The sequence below is a fragment of the Melanotaenia boesemani genome, chromosome 4 (genome assembly GCF_017639745.1).
Source record: "Melanotaenia boesemani isolate fMelBoe1 chromosome 4, fMelBoe1.pri, whole genome shotgun sequence".
NCBI classification, from domain to species: Eukaryota; Metazoa; Chordata; class Actinopteri; order Atheriniformes; family Melanotaeniidae; genus Melanotaenia; species Melanotaenia boesemani.
Window position 1 is genome coordinate 3,757,961 of NC_055685.1, and position 22,025 is coordinate 3,779,985.

The 22,025-nt window shown below is 44.6% G+C and overlaps 1 protein-coding gene across 1 annotated transcript; it reads left to right on the forward strand.

The window, feature by feature from the left end:
• The first annotated feature begins 1,914 nt into the window (after window positions 1-1,914).
• LOC121638363 (G protein-coupled receptor 137Ba-like) lies at window positions 1,915-21,259 on the forward strand. Its single transcript, XM_041983099.1, has 7 exons — window positions 1,915-2,485; window positions 5,424-5,473; window positions 5,595-5,817; window positions 5,942-6,091; window positions 18,480-18,608; window positions 18,856-18,977; window positions 20,243-21,259. Exons 1-7 carry the CDS (start codon window positions 2,084-2,086, stop codon window positions 20,349-20,351), a joined length of 1,185 nt encoding a protein of 394 aa, XP_041839033.1. The 5' UTR covers window positions 1,915-2,083; the 3' UTR covers window positions 20,352-21,259.
• The last annotated feature ends 766 nt before the right edge of the window (window positions 21,260-22,025 follow it).

Consider the following 22,025-nt stretch of genomic DNA (forward strand, 5'->3'; position numbering starts at 1 on the left):
TGACCCTTTCCCCATGACTGTTTAAATCTTCATTTCAAAAATCTAGTCTTTTAGTCAGAGCTCTTCAAGGATGATAATAGTTTGGAAGCTCAGACAGAGGTGCCAGACCATTTAAACAATTTAAAGTAAAAGTATAATTTTAAAAGAAATTCTAAAAGAGACAGGCAGCCTGTGAAGGTGAGTGCAGAACTGAAATAATGTGCTCCCACCATCTTGTCCCCGTTAATACGTGGGCAGCTGAGTTGGACCAGCTGTAGACAGTGGAGAAGAGACTGGTCAATCCCAGAATAAAGGGAGTTGCAGTAGTTAAGATAAAAGTGTGACTGACCCTTTCTAGGGCATCACGAGGAAGATAAGGCTTGATTTTGCTAATGAGCCTCACATGATAAAAACTAGTCTGGACCACTGCACTGACTTGCCTGTCAAGTTTAAGGTTAAAATCAAAGACAACCCCAAGATTTTTAATAAAAGGGCAGGTAAATGAGTCCAAAGAGCCAACAGCACTGTTGTATCCTGCCAGCAGAGATGATATACAGAGGAAATTTATCTCCATTCATGTTTTCACGACCTGTAAGCAGTTCTGTAGATTTTCAATGCATTGATCTCCACCAGATTTTAAAGGCAGATAAATCTGGATGTCATCTGCATAACAATGAAATGACACATTGTGTTTTTTTAAAAAAATAGACGCCAGAGGAGAGGAGGCTTTAGTTTATAACAAAGTCCTTTCAAGTCACTTTTACAGTCTAATTCAATCCCGTTTAATATAGTTCAATTATATGGTGGTCAAAAAAAGGTAAGATAATAACTGCATGGATGTTACAGCATTTCATGTGGTCAGAAAAACATCCTTAATGATGGTGATCAGTGATCACTTAAACATATGGTGTAATCAGATTAAAGAAAAACACCAGCAGAGCTCAGGGCTATGTTTAATTGTGAAAGTAAGGACATTTCCACATAGACAATATGAAGGAAACTCCAGGGTTTGGGAAAGAAGAGCTGTGTAGAAAATGTAACGGTAGGTAAGACATTGTTTGATCTTAAGACTGATTCCCGGCCACACCAACACAATCACAAGCACAGATTAATGTTATATATATATATATATATATATATTTTTTTTTTTTTTTAAAACACAAACTGTAAAAAAAAAACCTAATGTCCAAGTCCCAGACAAGGCAGTCCCATCCCTAGACAAGCTTGGGGTACCAGACAGCCCAGCGTGACGCTCCAGGCTTTCCTTTATCAACCAGGAGGTGCTCCAACAGGACTCTTCACACCGCAGTCCGATCCGTAATTTCCTTCCTGGTTCTGATGGAGGTTTTTCCTTTTCTAATATCACCTTAGTCAAGATTTGATGCAATCTGTTGGTTTCCTCAGCTAGGCTTTACTTTATTATGAAATGGCTTTCATGAATATATTTAGAATAAACTGACTAATATGGATGTTTTAATTGAATCATAATGAATTGGCTCGAATGGATTTGTCTGTAAAATGCCTTATGTTGCCTACAAATTAAACTGAATTGAACTAAACTGAGACATTTTAAGATATCTTAAGTTGAATTTTACTTCCTTTTACGTATTTACTTTAATTTTCTTATTTGTTTGTACTCTGATTTAATAGAAAAATACCCTTTTTGCTGTGAAAAGATACAAAGTAAGAATCTGAATCCACCAATTAAACTGTTGGTGTATGTATGATGCTCTTGTCTCCCAGTAAGTGTGTGTGTGCGTGTGTGTGATCAGACCATAGATCCCAGTTTACCCCTCCCTCCTTCCAGATCCATCTCTCCTCTTTCCTTTCCTCTCTGCAGCATCCCTCCTCCTGCACAGCCAATTGTGTGCTGAGGAGTAGCATCATGTGACCAGAAGCCACCAATGGCTCTACATCAGGCACCGGCAAAAAGAGGGGAGTTGTCTCTCCTCCTCCTCCTTTTCTCTATGAGTCAGACAAAGTGTCTGGAGAAAAGGTGAATTATGTAAAGGATCCATCAAATGAAAAAGGTTTCTTCTTTTTCAGCTGCAGAGGAGATCCTGCGTCTCCGTCCATCCTGCCTCCTGTTGGGAACACAGAGGGAATGAATGAGGAGGTGATGGAGGGCAACCCTGCACGGGAGCAGCAGCATGCTGGAAACGGCTCCTATCTTCCTCCTCCTCCCACCATCACTCCGGCCATCCCACCCTATGTGAAGCTGGGTCTGACCATTGCCTACACCATCTTTTACTCTCTGCTCTTTGCCTTTGTGTATGCCCAGCTCTGGCTGGTTCTGAAGTATCGACATAAACGTTTCAGCTACCAGACAGCCTTCCTGTTCCTGTGTCTGCTGTGGGCTGCCCTGCGTGCCCTCCTCTTCTCCTTCTATTTCAGAGACTGTGTGACGGCCAACACACTGGGACCTTTCACTTTTTGGCTGCTCTACTGCTTCCCAGTCTGCCTCCAGTTCTTCACGCTCAGTCTCATGAACCTCTACTGTGCACAGGTGAGAAGGAAACACCTGTACTGATGGCGTACATAGCGGTGACTCTGATATACCGGCATCCACAGAGCCAGGACTGTGTTAATTCACAAAAATCTGATCCAGATTTGTTTCAAATTTAAGTAATTTGTGCTTGAGCGCCATCTGTGGTGACAGCCAGTAACAGCAGAAATTATTTCACTTCAAAAGCGACAACAATATTCTCTCAACATTCTGCTCTGTACACGTCTGAAATGAACTTTAATCTTTAGTTAAGTAGATATTTTTGCAACGTTATATCCCTTTCCTGTTATTTAAGCCTCTGATCAAAAATTGCGTTCGCTTAATGAAATGAGTATATATGTCAACATGTGAGTATATATGTCTGCAACCAAAAAGTCTATTTGAGTACTTCTGTAGTCATAGTAGAAGGAACACTTGTTAGATTTGTTCAAAAACAAGTGTTATTGGTGAAGAATAAAGAAAGATGGCACAAAGCACAAATGTAAAGATTTCAGGCTTGCCTAAAAGAAACATCCAATCTCTTTTAAGATGAATATTAATTATGCAGCTGTTGCTCTAAACTTCCATCAGATCACAGAACAATATGTGAATATCAGTCTCTGCAAAGACCAGTTCTGATAAAGTGAAGCAGAACAAAATTAGAAGTTTTCAGTTCAGGAGCTGTTTCCAAAATGGACCTTTTGACCCAGTTTGGTTGGGACATCGTTTCTCCTGTTGACTTCAGGTTTTAGAGGTTAAGTTTAATCCAGGTTTAAGTTTAGGTTAAATAAGAAGATAAATTTTGTCTCCAACATTCATTCATGCATTCATTCATTTTCTATACCGCTTATTCCAGTTCAGGTCACTGGGAAGCTGGGGTCTATCCCAGCAATTGGTAGGCGAGAGCAAGGTACACCCTGGATTGGTCGCCAGTCCATCGCACAGCTTTATCTCCAACATTTTTGAATATTTGCACAGAAGTCAGAGATGGATACAAGTAGAAAAAAAAATTACTGCGCAATGGGTCAATTTACACCGGGAGCATGTCAGGTGCAGAGCTCCCACGACTGCAGTCTGTCTAGCTGGATCCGTGAGATTACAAACTCACAGGAGAACTGGACAATCTTGTTATTCTCTGCTTTTAGAATAAATGTTTCATCATCCATGATGAAAAAAAAAGAAAATCTGAGACACCCTAACCAAATAATGACACAATGTTTACAGAGTTCAGCGAGCACACATCTGCATGGGGGCTTTTATTTTGAAAATTACCAGAAGCTTTTGCATGGACCCCTTGTTTGATTTCCTGTCTGACCCTCTGTCTGGCCCCCTGAGCTTGACGTGTTCTGGATAACAAATTGACTCGCTGCATACGTTTAGCGGGACTTCTGGGTCGCACCGCAATGCGCCCAGTGTGAACAAAACCATTGGTTAAAAATGGCCGGAGTGCAGCCAGAATGTGGCGTACACATACCCGGTGGAAATTAGCCTTTAGACATTCATTAAAAGTACTAATGTAATTGACATGTAATTAAATGTCTTGTCAGAACTGTGATCATGAGCCGTTTGAGTCTTTACCACTCTAGACATTCTCAGTTTCAGTTTTATTCTGTGTTTATCTGCTGTTCGTGCACATCCTCAGAAATTTATGCTACGTGTTTGGAAGCTGAAATATGTGAGTAATAGGGATCGAAAGTTCAACTCTTTTTAAAGATTTGGCTGTTGTGACTCGGCTCCCTTTGAAGAGTCGGCTTTTTCGGCTACAAAATGGCTCTTCATTTAGTATCATTTAGAGCTTATATTTCAGTCTTATTTAGCAATTATGAGAGGTTTGTTTGTTGGTGAGCATTTTTTTTCTTTACACAAGAGCCTTTAATTTGAACCCTTGTTTGGATGGTTGGTGGGTGTTAATATTGAGCTCTGTCTGTGTTTTATGAAACCTGTTGGAAGTTGTGTAAAATGAGGTCTGACTTCATCCTGATGTTACTTTCATGGTAGAATATGTCTCCAAACATCCAACATACACCTCTGCATCAGTGGTACCGCCACATGGGCACTGATGATGTCCTCCATGGACACTGATGATGTCCTCCATGGACACTGATGATGTCCTCCATGGGCACAGATGATGTCCTCAATGGGCACAGATGATGTCCTCCATGGACACTGATGATGTCCTCCATGGGCACAGATGATGTCCTCCATGGGCACAGATGATGTCCTCCATGGACACTGATGATGTCCTCCATGGGCTCAGATGATGTCCTCCATGGACACTGATGATGTCCTCCATGGGCACTGATGATGTCCTCCATGGGCACTGATGATGTCCTCCATGGACACTGATGATGTCCTCCATGGGCACAGATGATGTCCTCCATGGGCACAGATGATGTCCTCCATGGACACTGATGATGTCCTCCATGGGCACAGATGATGTCCTCCATGGACACTGATGATGTCCTCCATGGGCACAGATGATGTCCTTCATGGACACTGATGTCCTTCACGGAGGACTTCTTCTTCGTCTGTCTTCTTTTTTGTCTTTATCTTCTTATTCATCCTTTGATTCTTAGTTGTCATCCTCATACTTTATCTTCTTATTTGTATTCTTCCTCCTTAGCTTAATAGTCTTTGTTCTTATTTGTCTTTGTTTTCTTCGCCTTTGTCTTTGTCCTTATCTTCTTCTTATTATGAATATTATTGCTATTATTATTTAGCATTGTAGAAAATGTGTTAACTGGTGATGCAGTTTGTTTGCTTGTGTTAAACTGGAGAAAACCAGAAGATACTTGAGAGATGATAAAAGTCTCATCAGACCTCAAAGCCCATACTAGGATGCCAGGAAAGAGCTGAAAACTATCTAAGATGCTAAAATCGCTGTATAAATGTGTGTTCTACCACAAGGAACATCAGCGGGATTGAACTGACCAGACTGAGAGTCTGTTTTATTTTGCAGGTTTACTTTAAAGCAAAATCCAAGTTCACCCCTTCACTGCTGAAGTACAGGTAACTTAATCTCAGTTCTTCTTCCATAAATTTGACTAAAATTAAAAGTGAAGTCTTGTTTTTGATTAAAAGTAATAATGAAGCATTTTGAGGTCCAGATCTGATCCCTCCCCTCCTGCAGACTGCCTCTGTACCTAATCTTCCTGGGAGTCAGTTTTATCTTCCTGGTGGTTAATCTGGTTTGTGCCCTACTGGTCAAGATGAGCGCTGCTGATGTTAAAACCATCGTCCTGGTGAGGGTGACCATCAACGACAGCTTGTTTGTCCTGTGTGCTGTCTCTCTTTCTGTCTGCCTCTACAAAGTTGCCAAGATGTCCCTGGCCAGCATCTACCTGGAGTCAAAGGTCCGGTTTGGTCCACTTGTAGATTAAATAAAAAAAATAAATAAAAATAAACAGTGGTTACAGAAATAAAAGTAAAAACTAGTCAAATGAAATCAACTGATGAAAAAATGTAAACACTGTGCAGGGGACGTCGGTGTGCCAGGTGATTCTGATTGGCATCATGGTGGTGCTGCTGTACGCATCCCGAGCATGTTACAACCTGGTGGTACTCGCCCTCACTGACATCGAAAGCATCAACTCCTTCGACTATGACTGGTACAACGTCTCAGATCAGGTGAGGGTAACTTTAACCTGAATCTCAACCTCAAAACTGCATCTTGAATCCAGTTGAAATCTTATTTAGTTTAGTTAGTTTATTTGTTCTTTCTTTCTTCGGTTTTAGTTTGATTGCTCATTCTGAAGCTCTTGCTTTTAGTTTTGGTCGAACATCCATGCAGGACTGAATGCTATCAAGAGAGCTCCATCATGCCTCCTACTGTTTGTGTGAAAATCAGATGACTTGAAGAATGCAGCTAAATTTCATGCAATGTCTCAGGTCATTTGTCAACCTCGTCTTGACTAGACCCACATGTACAAGAGGCAGCATGAGATCCTACAGTACAGAAGATGTTTGCACACACCAGGAAGCAGCTATGCTAACATGTAGCATAGCAACATGACAGGGAGAAACTCAGCTAAAAGACTCTACCAAGCATTGATGTCCAAACCAAACACAGTTCATGCCCAAAGAAAATATACGGGAATGCAAGAAAAACATGAGAACAGCTCTGTCCACTTTAGAGCTTCTGCTAATTTCTCCACTTCAAGCAAACCACACAATCTGATTACAAAGATGTCTGTCTCATCATGGTGGGACAAAAACTCTGGAAACTAGCAGCTAAAATCAGAAATCAGGTCTTACTTTTGCTGTTTTGCGGTGAAAAGTTTGATTCCAGCTCTAAAAATAAAACTCTGCTAATGTGTTCTCCTATGACTCTGCCTTTGTGTGGCAGCACACGTATACAAGTTTAAAGTTTCGACAACGCCACCCGGGGAATAGAATAATTTAGTCAAACAAGGCACCTAGGTGCGTGACCAGAAAAAGGGGAGCTTGTTCCAAGTTTGTCAAAATGTTTTTATTATAAAATCAATAAATGACTAAAATGAAAGAAAAGAAAAGAATAAAATCCAGTTAATTAACAATGCAGCAGCCAGACTCACAGTGAGAAGCGGCAGGTAAGATGGGGCGTCAAATTCGCCCCACTCACATGCGAAGTCACCCTCCACACAGACACATCCATACACACGTGTTACCTCAACCCGATGGTGCCAGACACAGCACGGCAAACCACAACGAGACACCACCAAATCCACACCACCTCCACCGTGAGCTCTGGCCTGCAAAGCAAAAAAAAAAAAACACAAATTAAACAGAGAAAGAAATAAAACAGAAAAGGATAAAACAATCACACTGGGATCAATGGTTGCTAAGCTCCTCCCCCAGTGGAACAAGACAGAAGCTAAAACGAAATTAAATTGTAAATAGAAAAACAAATAATCCTCCAAAACAAGAGTGCAGGGTAATGGCGGAAAAGTCTGCCTGCAACCAGTATGTCCGTCTCAGTTGGGAAGTCACGCCCCCTTGACAGCGTAGCAGCGGACACCCAAGAACTTCCTCTCCGGGCAAAGCAGCAGTGGCGGCGACGCTCCGTGGCCCACCTTTAATCCACTGCAACACGATCAATCAAGTTTGGGGCTCCTATGAGCCTTCAGTTAATCCCTGTGATGCATGGAGCACGATGTCAGTAATTTATCTATTAACATCGTGCAGAATCAACAACTACTTACCGATCGACAGACAATCGGTCGCCTACACAAAGGGAGCTTGACGCTTTTCCTTCAACGGCGTGCACCTGATATGAAATGCCCACTTAGCATCACAAAATGCAACAGATGACCATGGAATGTTTAAACACATACCAAAACTGATCCACTCAAACAGCACCAGGCCGACAATGATCCCTGCTGCAGCAATCTTACGAAAGGAAAGACGCAACGTCTCTACACCCAGCTGCATGTGCTCAGTCTTCTGTCACCCAGTGTCGTCACTGCCCTTATATGGTGCAGCTCATGGCCCAATTAACGGGAACTACCCTGATTGCTGTCACCTGAGGTCTCTCACCACAATCTACCCCCCCTTTTTGCATCGTAGACCCGACGATGAACTAAGCCTAAAAAATGCAAAGACTAACCTATATAAAATCAGGGGGGACTGCAGCCCGCTGCGCCACCCTTTCCACCGGCCTTGGGAGATGGTGGATATTTGGATGCTGCCCTGCAGTATGGCGGGAGGTTCTGCGCACTGCCCCGCCAGATGCGCCCTGACCACCAGCCGATACAGCCCCCAAGGACTCAGGATGGCTTGCCAAAGGAGGAGTTAAGGACTGGCTTGGCCCAGCAGGGATCGACTCACCAGAAACGTCAGATTGAGGCTGTCGGGGAGATGTTTGGGTCCCTGTCATTAGCAGAGGTGATGCAGGAACAGTCCCCTGAGGCACCTCCTGTCTCAAAAATAAGTCATCCCCATCAGACAGCTCAGAGTCTGAACAAACACCATCATGTAAAGGGCTGTCAGGAACCAGGTTAGGTGGGCTCATATCAATGGCGGGCTTCAGCAATGAGCGATGGACCTGTTTAGCTCTTTCCGGATCACCAACCGGTGCAACTGTATACACAGTACCAGTTTGCTGAGGAGCCTTGAGGACTCTCTGCACCACGGAGCTCCACTTATCTTGCATCTTATTACGCCCTCTAGTTGTAAAATCACGGACAAGGACCAACTGTCCTTCCACTAACGGTTCATCCCGGACATGCTGATCATGAAATCTCTTCCTGCGGTCGGCAGCCACTTGTAGCTGCTCCCGAGCACCTTCGAATGCCAGTTGCAGACGTACTTGATGCTCATGTATCCAGTCGTGGACACTTCCACCGACAGGATCCTGAACTCTGCCCAATAAAAAAAAATCAACCGGTAGCCGTGGCTCCTGTCCAAACAGGAGGAAGAATGGAGACTCACCAGTTGAGCGGTGAGGGGTGGTATTATAACAATACAATACCTGAGGCAAACAGGAATCCCAGTTACGTTTGCGAGTGACAGGCAAAGTACGCAGTAGGTTGTGCAGTGTCCTATTAAAACGCTCACACTGCCCATTACCAGCCGGATGATATGGAGTTGTACGCGACTTCTCCACACCATATAAGCCACAAAGCTGCTGGATCAATGAGCTCTCAAAATTTCGACCCTGGTCAGAATGTATACGAGCAGGGACACCAAACTTGTAAAACCACTCTGCAACCAAAACCTGGGCTACAGTGGAAGCTCGTTGGTCACGGGTGGGGACGGCCACTGTATATTTACTAAAAACGTCTGTCATTACAAGGACACTCTCCAGTCCACTACTGGTTGGTTCCAACACCGTAAAATCGATGGCCAAAATCTCATTTGGCCGCGAAGCCATCAAATGACCCATGAAGCTATGAGTGGCCGTCTGGCTGTCTTTGGCAAACTAACACCGCTCACAGGCTTGGCACCACTTCGCTACATCAGAGGACATTCCTGGCCAATAACACCTTGAACGCAACAATGCTAGTGTCCTTTCCACACCCTGATGACCATGCTCCTGATGCATCCCTGTCAGCACCTCTCTGACCAAAACAGCCGGTAGCAACACTTGCAACACTGGTTCAGCGCCATCTGGGCGAAAGACCTGGCGATACAGCACACCGTCCTTCTCAACTAGACGGTCCCATTGACGGAGCAGCACCACGGCCGACTGAGAAAACCGTTTCCGCTCCTCAAAACTGGGTCGCTGTTTCCGCCTCCAGAAACTGCACACGTCTCCAATCACAGGGTCAGCCTGCTGGAGAGCAGAGATATCAGTCAAAGTGTGCTGAGGAAGTACAGTCACAACAGCCTGAGTTGCATCGGGCTGGCCCACATTCAGAGCCTGCTGAAGTGTTTTAGGGAGGGTGGTACCAGGACCCAAATCCCCCACGATCTGCTGGTGTGGTAGATGCAAACGTGATAGGGCGTCCGCATTTTTATTGCTTCGCCCAGACCGATATTTGATTTCAAAATCAAAATCAGCCAGTTGTGCGGCCCAACGTTGCTCTGTAGCACCAAGCTTAGCAGAGGAAAGGTGACTCAGTGGGTTATTATCTGTAAACACAACACACTTATGGCCCAACAAATACTCCCGGAACTTCTCGGTCATTGCCCACTTAAGGGCCAAGAACTCCAGTTTCATTGAGCTGTAATTTTGCATGTTCCGTTCAGGGGGTCGTAAACCTCGGCTAGCATACGCTATAGGTCTCACCTTACCCTCTTGCTCCTGTGAGAGCACTGCACCCAAACCACCAAACCTGGCATCCACCTCCAAAATGAAGGGCAAGGAGAAGTCAGCATATGCCAGTACTGGGGCTGTAGTAAGCTTTATTTTCAGTGCCTCAAAGCTCCGCCGACACTCCTCCGACCAGGCCTCCGACCAAGCCCGAGCTACCACCCCATTTGGCTTCTTACCTCCCAACTCAGCAACCAGCCGATGCAGAGGGGCCGCCAGTTTGGCAAAGCCGTCGACAAAACGGCGGTAATAGCTCGCAAAGCCCAGAAAGGAGCGCAGCTCAGATGCATTGGTGGGGGGGGTTTCCAGTTAGCCACTGCCTCTACCTTACCTGGGTCTGTAGAAACTCCTTCAGCTGAGATCACATGACCCAAGTAGTGTACCTCTGGCTGGAAAAAGGAGCATTTTGCGAGTTTGGCTTTCAGACCCTCTTGCTTGAGCCTCCCCAGCACCACATCCAACCTGTTTAGATGTTGCTCTATGGTGGAAGAGAAAATCACAATGTCATCCAGGTAGAGGAGCAGGGTTTGACCCTGCTGATCACCAAATATCCTCTTCATTAACCTCTGAAATGTGCTGGGGGCATTGCAAAGCCCAAAAGGCATCCGGTTCCACTCGAACAGACCAAAAGGTGTACAAAATGCCGTTTTAGGACGGTCCCCCTCGCTAACTGGGACCTGATTGTACCCACTGGCCAAATCCATGGTGGAAAACCAACGTGCACCAGTAAGCGCATCCAAAGACTCCTCAATTCGGGGCAAGGGAAATGCATCCTTCCGGGTTTTGCTGTTAAGCTGCCGGTAGTCAACGCACATGCGCAGAGTACCATCCTTTTTCCTCACAAGCACTATGGGTGAAGCGTATGGGCTACAGCTCTCCCTAATAACTTGTGTCTGCAAGAGCTGATTGATGTGCTCCTTAACCAAGTCATAATCGGAGGGTGGTATACGCCTATAGCGTTGCCTCACTGGGGTGTCATCTTCCAAAGGGATGTCATGTGAAATAAGGTTGGTACAACCTAAATCACCATCATGGGTGGAAAAGACAGAAGTGTATTTTGACAGAAGAGATCTCACCTGACCCTGCTCCTCAACAGGCAACTGAGACAGGTCCATCATACTAATCTGCCCAGCTATTGTAGGTGAAAAGGTCTGGGATGCTGAAGTAGCAATCCCCGAAGACGACACCTCCGTTACCCCAGGTGGAAGGCTAACCACATTGACTTTATTTAACGTCCCTACAATGGTATGGGGATGAAGCCACACTGCACTGGAGCCCACGTTCACCACTGGTATATAGGCTGTACCCCTAACCACCTTAACCACAGCAGGGGAAGCCAACAATCCAGCTGGCAAAACAGAGTCCAAAGGCTCAAACAACACAGTACCTTCTGAAAAATATTCAGAGCATGTAGCCACCACCACTTTCATGACACCAGCGGGGATATGACAGGCCTTCTTTCCTCTGACCTTGGCCTTCCCCGACAGCTCTTGGGGGGCTTTCACTTCAGCACGGTGACAGTCCTGTAAAGCCTGAACTATAGATTTTGGGGCTTCTGCTAAAAGGGGAGCATCAAACAGGGCACCACCATGTTGACCAAAAAGCTCGGTGTAACACCTACGAATAACATTCATTCCCAATACACCTGGTACCTTCATAGGCACATCAGGTGGATCTTTGACCACCACTACCCCACAGTGGGGCATTACCTTACCACACAGTTTAATGCTGAGCTCCAAATATCCCACATAGGGAATTACTAGCCCATTGGCTGCTCTCAGCTGTAGCCAATGACAAGACTGGAGGTGCTCCTGGCCCCATGACTTAAAATGTTCATTAAAAAAACTCTCAGTAACTGTGGACACCATGGAACCGGTGTCCACCAAACATGGGACTATAATACCCCCCATGTCTACCTCTGCCTGTGGACAAGATGAAATCAGCTTCGAAGCATCCTGTAAGGAACTCTCAACTGCTGAGCCAGCCACTGCCCCACCTGAATTTTGGCTCCTCAACTCAGTGGGCACTAGTTTTCCGACTGCATACTGGGCCGCTGTAAAGCATGGGATGACGTACGGGGAGAAGGAAGGGCACGCTCTCCATCACATTCCCTTGCAAAATGGCCAGGCTTCTGACAGCGCATACAAATAACAGGACCACGCCGTGTAGTGTTACGGGGGGGGGACGCGCTGGGGTGGGCTACGCTGGTGAGAGCTCTGCAAGGAAGAGAGACTCTCTGTGAGCTGGTTGAGCTGCTCCTGCTGGCGCCTCAATAATTCTCTCATTTCATCCATTACGGATGGAACACCTTGCGAGGCACCCTGCATACCATATTGAGCGCCCATAACTAAAGGCAAAGACCCAGCCCCCCTGATGCCACCCGACAAACCTTCACGCTCCCACCTAATAGCCTCTCCCCTGACATCAAGCAGGGTTGAGGTAGGTCGTCCACGCACAAACTGTTTAAGTTCACGGCGAAGAGCCCCATCCAACACCTGCTCTACAAATTGGTCTCTGAGCAGAGTACTAGCATTTGGCATATTATCAGGAGCACGCCGTTTTACATTCTCCATAAGCATCAATAACGCAAGGGAAAATTCTAATAAAGTTTCCCCCTCCTGCTGTTTCCTGGAGAAAAAAGCCTCTTGAAGGGCCACGTATGACTCCGTGCACCCATACAGCTCCTGTAGCACAGCAAATATTTTATCAGGGTCTGCCCTCTCTTCAGCAGAGCGGTATTTTATTTCTCCCCGTGCTTCCCCCTCTAGATGATCAAACATGAAAAATGCCTGATCGGCTACTGACAAGTGTCGTGCTCTCATACATGCTTGTACCTCTTCATACCAGTCCGTTAAACTTATGCCAGACTTTCCCCTAAACATGGGACACTTCCTATCACGAGGAACAACTACAAATCTCTCTGTGACAGGGAGATGGGAAGTGCTAGGGGAAGCAGACGCCCCAGCAACAGGAGCTGGAGAGGTAGACACATGCTCCTGTCTTAATTTTCGATTATCAGCTTGCAGTTGAGCAACCAGCTCTCTCAACTGCTGCAGTTCCTCTTCCATACTAATGGCTGGCACTTACCACAGAGCTAACACCAAAGCTGCTGCTTTGCCCTAAAAAAAAAAAAGAGAGACAAGAATCAATCAAGATGGAGGAAAAGAGAAAAAAAAAAAAAAAGAAAAGACCCGGAACAAGCCCCTATTAAAAGTCTATCCTGCCGACAACGCCAAAATGTGGCAGCACACGTATACAAGTTTAAAGTTTCGACAACGCCACCCGGGGAATTTCACCCTGGGAATAGAATAATTTAGTCAAACAAGGCACCTAGGTGCGTGACCAGAAAAAGGGGAGCTTGTTCCAAGTTTGTCAAAATGTTTTTATTATAAAATCAATAAATGACTAAAATGAAAGAAAAGAAAAGAATAAAATCCAGTTAATTAACAATGCAGCAGCCAGACTCACAGTGAGAAGCGGCAGGTAAGATGGGGCGTCAAATTCGCCCCACTCACATGCGAAGTCACCCTCCACACAGACACATCCATACACACGTGTTACCTCAACCCGATGGTGCCAGACACAGCACGGCAAACCACAACGAGACACCACCAAATCCACACCACCTCCACCGTGAGCTCTGGCCTGCAAAGCAAAAAAAAAAAAAAACACAAATTAAACAGAGAAAGAAATAAAACAGAAAAGGATAAAACAATCACACTGGGATCAATGGTTGCTAAGCTCCTCCCCCAGTGGAACAAGACAGAAGCTAAAACGAAATTAAATTGTAAATAGAAAAACAAATAATCCTCCAAAACAAGAGTGCAGGGTAATGGCGGAAAAGTCCGCCTGCAACCAGTATGTCCGTCTCAGTTGGGAAGTCACGCCCCCTTGACAGCGTAGCAGCGGACACCCAAGAACTTCCTCTCCGGGCAAAGCAGCAGCGGCGGCGACGCTCCGTGGCCCACCTTTAATCCACTGCAACACAATCAATCAAGTTTGGGGCTCCTATGAGCCTTCAGTTAATCCCTGTGATGCATGGAGCACGATGTCAGTAATTTATCTATTAACATCGTGCAGAATCAACAACTACTTACCGATCGACAGACAATCGGTCGCCTACACAAAGGGAGCTTGACGCTTTTCCTTCAACGGCGTGCACCTGATATGAAATGCCCACTTAGCATCACAAAATGCAACAGATGACCATGGAATGTTTAAACACATACCAAAACTGATCCACTCAAACAGCACCAGGCCGACAATGATCCCTGCTGCAGCAATCTTACGAAAGGAAAGACGCAACGTCTCTACACCCAGCTGCATGTGCTCAGTCTTCTGTCACCCAGTGTCGTCACTGCCCTTATATGGTGCAGCTCATGGCCCAATTAACGGGAACTACCCTGATTGCTGTCACCTGAGGTCTCTCACCACATTTGTTTGAAATTAATTATGAAGGTCCTGCTGGTTTCCATGGAGATGAAGGAGGTTTAATAGTGAAGGATTCACTCTTCCTATCATAAACTGTCTTGGGCTTCACTTCTTTCTGGATCCTCATGGTATTTCTAAGGTGAATGTGGGGCTATCCCTGGATCCTCCTGACTCTGACCATTGATAGAGGTGTCCATCATCATCATCATCATCATCATCGACCGATGGCTTCCTGAGATATTTACCAATGTAACACCTTAGTTAAAACACCTGGGAAACTGTTCAGGTTCACTTTTTACCTTTTCCTCATCAGATATTACTCTACTCATTTCTAGGATTACTTTACTCATTCCTATGCTCTGGACTTTTTAAAATAAATGATAAGAAAACCAAGGAGACAGTGTTTGGACCAAATGGCCCCTGTGAATTCATTTCTGTTGATTTGGGAACCCTGACACGATATTTTACAAAAACCATTACCAATCTGAGTTTTAAGTTGGACAGTGATTTTAGACAGCCAAATTAGAGCTGTAGTCAAGTCATGTTTTTATAAGTTAAGGCGGTTGGGAACGGTTAAATCTTTTCTCTCCAGGCATAATTTTGAAACTGTGATTCATGCTTTGATTTCAGCTCGGCTAGATTTATGCAATGGACTTTATGTAGAAGTGAGTCAATCCTCATTTTTAGGTCTGCAGCTGGTGCAGAGTGCCGCTGCAAGAATTTCAACAGGCATCAATAGAAGAGAACACATTACCCCTGTCCTGGCTTTACTCCACTCCCTGTCTGTGCGTTTAGAGTTTATTTTAAACTTATGTTTTTTAAGTGTCTAAATGGCCTTATCCTGCCTTACCTCTCTGAGCTTCTTCATCATTCACTTGCCTTCTCGGTCTCTGAGGTCAGCTGACCAGCTGCTCCTGCAGGTACCGAGGTCCAGGAGGAAGCTAAGAAGGGACAGGGACTTCTCTTTTGCTGCTCCACAATTGTGGAATAATCTGCCTTTATTCTTCAGTGAGGCCCCTTCACTTTCTATTTTTAAAACTACAACCCATTTTTATTCTTTGGCTTTTAACCCCAGCAAGACTTACTTTTTTCCATCCATCTATTTTCTACCACCTATCCTTAACCAGATCCCATCAACACCTTGGCTGCACCTAGTAATTCTGTCCATAAAAGTTATGAACAGAATCAGTGACAAAGGGCAACCTTGGCGGAGTCGAACCATCGCTGGAAAGTAATCTGATTTACTGCTGGCAATGCGGACCAAGCTCTGGCACCGGTTGTACTGGACAGCTCGTACAAGGGGGTCCGGTACTCCATACTCCCGGAGTACCGCCACAGGAGACACCAGAGGATTCCCCAGAAAGCATGCTCTCCAACACCCCATCCAGCAAAAAGGGTGGGTACTCTGAACTGCTGTTCGGTGCATAAGCATAAACAACAGTCAGGATCCATCCCCCCACCTGAAGGCGGAGGGAGGCTACCCTCTCATCCACCAGAGTAAACCCCAACATACAAGCACTAAGTCTGGGAGCAATGAATATGCCTCTCACCGGGAGCAAGTCCAGAATGAAAGCTGGTTCAGCCCCTCTCGAGGGGAGTGGTCCCAGAGCCCAAGCCGTGTGCCGAAGTGAGTCCCACTATATCAGGCCAGAACCACTCAACCTCGCGGACCAGCTCAGGCTCCTTCCCCACCAGAGATGTGAAGTTCCATGTCCCTAAAGCTAGCTTCTGCAGTCAAGCAGTAGACCACCAGGGTTCCCACCTTTGACCGCCGTTCAGCTCACATTGCACCCGACATCTACAGCCCCTCCTACAGGTGGTGAGCCCACAGGAGGGGCCCATGTCACCCTTTCAGGCTGAGCCCAACCAGGTGCTCGCCTCCATGCCTGGCTCCAGAGGGGTACCCGGTGACCAACTGGGTCAAGGGAAACCTGGTTCCATTGTTTTTAACCATCATAGGGGTCTGTTGAGCGTAGTCAAACTTAGTTTTTCATTTCATTCCTCTCTTACTCATCCTAGGACTACTTCACTAATTCCTAGGACTATTTTGCTCATTCACAGGACTGCTTTACTCATTCCTGGTGAGCTGGTCGTGCAAGGGTCGGACAACGCCACCCGGGGACTTTCAACCAGGGAAATACACCAAGGTGGTGAACTTACCACCAGGCACCCAGGTTCAATATGCACGAGGCAGAGACAGCAGTTCCAATAAACACATGAATTTATTAAACAAAAGATATCAATTAAAATAACCAATAAGACCAAGGGAGTAAATCAGGGCTGAGACCTACTTGGTTGGGGAGGGTCCAGACAAAACGAAAAGAAGGGGGTCCTAGGAACACCACAAGTGAAGTTAAACTAACAAAACCAACTTAAATCCACACACACACACAGAGGGGGCACCACCAACACCACTAGTGACACCAATCCACCACCAAAGGTTCAGCACCTGATAAAAAAAAAAGAAAACAGAATTATAAAATACTCTTAATAAAACAAAGTCTTGGGAAAAGGATAATCAAAAGAACTACCTCTACTATAAAACAGGCATGTGCACACTAGCACACTAAATCGGCTGATGGCCGTCAATGGCAGAAGTCATGCCAAGTGGTCAGATCAGCGTCCACAAAGTAGTCAACAGTTCCAGTGGAAGCAAGACTTAGCCCAAGCGTGTCAACCTGATGAAGATCCTCCAAGATGGCCACACCCAAGTAAAGCGAAGCAAAATGAAGCACAGCAAAGCAAAGCAGCAGCAGTCCCCAACAGATGTGATCCGGCGCTGAAGGCCACTCTACAGTCCAATTGGGTGATCCGGGATCGCACGGCATATTGGGGGGCATTCACCGACCGGCCCTTGTCCTCTGCAGCGTGGCGTCTGGCGCCATGTTGTCACACCGCCATGTATAACCCACAATCCAGGGCTGCACGTGAGGCGAAAAAATCCACAGCAGGTTATGGAGCATGCACCATCAGCCTAAAGGATCCGTGAGCTCGATGAGGAGTGCACAGCCTACAGTATTACCAAATTGAGTCTCTGAAACAATAACCAGAGTGAGCAGCACTAGACGGACAAACAAACATTTTTAAGCGACGGCTGCTAGCCTACCTACACCATCCAGGAAGGGAAGTTCTGGATGCCAGGAAATGACGTAAACCCAGCCACCAGCAAACGAGAGGCAGCCTGTACGCCCTGCTGGCCTTTTATATGGTCGTCCCCTCCAGTAATTGGCTGACCAACACATATGGCAATCAATAACACACGTGTGTCCTGCTACACTGGGACTACTTAATTAAGGTAGAGGGAAAGACACCAGATTTAAGAGAGGAGTTGATATAATAATATGGGTTACTGCAGTTTTGATTGTAGGTAGAATGCTCTGCAGGATGTCAGAGGGAACAGGATCAAGAGGACACGTCGTGGATTTTGAGTTGACTAGAAGTTTAGAGACATTTAGAGAGCAGAAAGGGCAAAGTGAGGCACCAGAAGCTGGTTTGGTAAGGCTGAGTTAGACAAGCTCAGTGAATTGGTTACTGATGGTAGAGCTAATTTACTTATTCCTAGGACTACTTTACTAATTACTAGGGTTATTTTACTCATTCTTATGACTAAATTACTCATTCCATATATTAATTGAGCTGGTGGTTTTCCTTTAGGAGGACTATTCTATTCTATTCTACAGTCATTTGGCAGATGCTTTTCTCCAAAGTGACTTACATCTGAGAGTAAGAACACAAGCAAGAATTCAAACAAAAAAGGACAAAACAGTTTTTTTTCTCAAGGTAACATGTTAATAAGCGGCAGCCTTCACAGACCTGTAGAGTCTGACTCCTTGACTCCTTGTGCATATCCAGGCAGACCTGCGGTCGTCGCTGGGAGATGCTGGCTACATTGTGTTTGGGGTCATCCTGTTCGTCTGGGAGCTCCTGCCCACCTCACTGGTTGTCTTCTTCTTCAGGGTTAGACAGCCGCCACAGGACCGGGTCAGTCCTCCAACAAAACAGCTTTTTTATTTTTTTTAAATAAATCCTTGGTGACATCAATTTCCAATACATTTCACATATCATATTACAGCTGCAATCATACAGAAGTTGTCCAGAGTTAAATTATTTGAATTTTACCAGTGCTGTGATAAGATTTAAATGTCCAATTCTTCTGGTAAACTACTGTATCACTGCCTCTGTCACATGTAAAGGTGATGTAAATCATGGATTTTATCTTCATCCACAGAGCACCACCGGGATACCAAACCATGTTCTCTCCTCCCGAGGATACTTCTTTGATAACCCTCGTCGCTATGACAGCGATGATGACTTGGCATGGAGCATTCCCCCTCAGAATGCATCAGCAAGGTACCAACAACATAATTTCAGACATAACACTGTCCTTCTATTAGAGTATGTCAACACAGCAACAATGAATATGAATATTCTTTTCAGATTCAATGATAACATGCCTTATACAATGATTTGCGAATTTCATAAATTAATGTTTTATTCACAAAAGAACACAGAAAACATTATAAATGTTGAGACATTTTACCATTTAATGAAAAATATGAGCTCAATATGAATCCAATGGCAGCAACACGTCTGTAAAAAGTAGTTCCAGGGTGATGTTCAGCATGGTGTAGCATCCCCTCTTCTTCTAACATGTCTGGAAACGTCTGGGAAGTGAGGAGACCAGTTGCTGGAGTTTTAGGAGAGGAATGTTGTCCCATTCTGGTCTGATGAAGGATTCTAGCTGCTCTACAGTCCTGGACCTTGGTTGCTGGATTTCTGCTTCCATGATGCTCCAGATGTTGTGTATTGTTAAAAGGTCTGGACTGCAGGCAGGCCAGTTCAGCAGCTGGACTCTTCTCCTGTGAAGCCATGTTGTTCTGATGGATGCAGGATGTGGTTCAGCATCGTCTTGCTGAAATCTGCAAGGTCTTCCCTGAAAGAGATGTTGTCTGGATGGGAGCAGATGTTGCTCTAAAACCTCCATGTACTTTTCAGCATTGATGGAGCTTCACAGATGTGGAAGCTGCCCACGTCATAGGCACTAATGCAGCCCCATCCCATCAGAGATGCAGCTTTTCACCTGTCCACTGATAACAAGCTGGATGCTCCCTCTCTTCTTTAGTCTGCAGGACATGCCGTCCATGCTTTCCACAAACTAGTTCACATTTTCATCCATCTGACCACAGAACAGTTCTCTTTGTCTCAGACCATTTTAAATGAGCTTTGGTCCATAGAAGACATCAGTGTTTCTGGATCCTGTTCACATATGGCTTCTTAAACTGACCTGACTGGAACTAACTTGGGTTATAATACACTGAATCAAATAATAATATGAATTAAATTATTAAGAATATAAAAAACGGTCTTTGAACCATGTGGTTCATCAGCAATAGACTTTTTTGACAGGCATACATTTGACATTAAAATAAAAACACAATTATTAATCACATTCATTTAGGTGCTGAACAAAAATGGACAAATAAACAATGTCCCCTTTCTAAGCCGTCAGAATAAAAACATCAAAACACTAAATGTGAAACTTCCTCCAGTGACTGAAAATAAATGATTTCTGTTTGAAGATGTGAAGGTGACCCATCCTCCCATCTCTCTGACAGACTTTCCTCCGACTGCTACGACTGGGGCAGCCGCCACAGCAGCTTCACCGTCCACACCAACTCTGACGAGCAGCGGCTGACCACCGGAGAGCTGCACCCTTACCCATGATGCCCTCTTCCCTGTACAGCACCACTCTGCACTTTGACACTCATCACTTATTGTGTTTGTTAAATCATTGATGGAGACACAGTGGATATTTAGAAAAAATAAGAAACAGGGTTCCTGCATATATTTAGTTTGTAAAATATATATATATTTTTTTAAAGATTTCTTTTGAAGTTTAGAAGAGGGTAAAACTTTAAGTTGTTGTCCCACATTTTTTATAAAATCTCCAGCAGTTTTGAGCTTTTAAATTCAAAAAGCGTCATCAAAATGTCTCCGTGGAATGAGAAGAATCCAGCAACCAGTTCTAGTAAAACTTTATACACTATCACTTTTCCTTAATCAATATTAGTTGCAAATCAAAACTGATGTGATGGCGCTCAAGAGATCCCCATCCTACTAGTTATCTTAGTTATCGTCTTCACCTGAAGACTTATTCTCATGATGATTCAAAGATTTGATTAGTTAACTAAATATTTGGCCTAAAAGTTCATGAATCTGAGAAAATTTTGTCTGCAGAGCATCAGTGAACTGTAGGTATGTTGGGGTGTCACACAAACGTTTTTACCTTCTATGTTCAGTTGCTATGGAAAACAAGGGGAAAGAACCTTGATCCAACCAGTTGAAGCAGAGGGTTTTCCTTCCTAAGGCTGCTTCTGCTGGAAGTTTTCCACCACCATCTGTGGTTTCCTTACAGTTTTTATAAATTGGCATTTAATAAATTGAACGGCTTTATAATTGGATTGAACTGGATTTAAATAAAACTTGTTTCTTTTCCTTTTACTTTTATCATGAATCGTGAGCATACACCCACCACCTACTTTATTAGCTCCACCTGATCAACTTCCTGTTAACACAACTATCTAACCAGCCAATTACAAGGCAGCAACTCAACACATTTAGTCATGTAGACGCGCTTCAGGCTGCTGCTGGTGTAATGGTGGGGGAAGATTTTCTTGGTCCACTTTGAGCCCCTTAGTACCAACGTGGCCTGGTTTAACCAGCACAGCCTACCTGAGTATTGTTGCTGATCATGTCCATCCCTTTATGACCACAGTGGAGCATCTTCTGATGCTACTTCCAGCAGGATAATGCACCATGTCACAAAGCTCAGATCACCTCCACCTGCTTTCTAGAACATGACGATCAATGGCTTCAGTAACCTGTAAATATCAAGGGCCAGACTGAGCATCGCCTCCTGTGTTGTGTATTCAACCACAGGCTGAGTCTTCAGATATTAAATGTAAATTTTTGTCAAACTCAAACTTTCAAACCACACCTGCTGATGTGAATGTGTAATTTCTGTGACTGTGCTCCAGATGAAGCTTCAACTTTATATTTCTAAGAGGTTTTTGTAAGTTTAATGTACAGGTGATGTATTTTCACGTTTGTGGTTTTGTGACGTGTTGACACAAAATATTAATGCAAAGAATAAAAGGACGACTTGCAGACCGACTGAGAGTCATCTTCTGAGGTTTTTAAGAAAGACACCAGAGACCAGTGATACCTGAAGATATTTAAATATTTATTCCTCTTTGCTAATAAATATGCTCGGCAGGTGCACGTCAACATGCTGCTGCTATAAACGCATCTGAAGCAAAACAAAAACATTTTCTACAATCTGAACTCCACAGGAAGAATTTCATTATCTGAAGCTTTAATGTCTAAATGAAAGTCTGC

Coding starts and splice junctions, on each gene's coding strand:
- LOC121638363 (XM_041983099.1), top strand. CDS start 2,084: ATGAATGAGGAGGTGATGGAGGGCAACCCTGCACGGGAGCAGCAGCAT. Junction 2,486..5,423: donor TGAACCTCTACTGTGCACAG/GTGAGAAGGAAA, acceptor TTTATTTTGCAG/GTTTACTTTAAAGCAAAATC. Junction 5,474..5,594: donor CCTTCACTGCTGAAGTACAG/GTAACTTAATCT, acceptor CCCCTCCTGCAG/ACTGCCTCTGTACCTAATCT.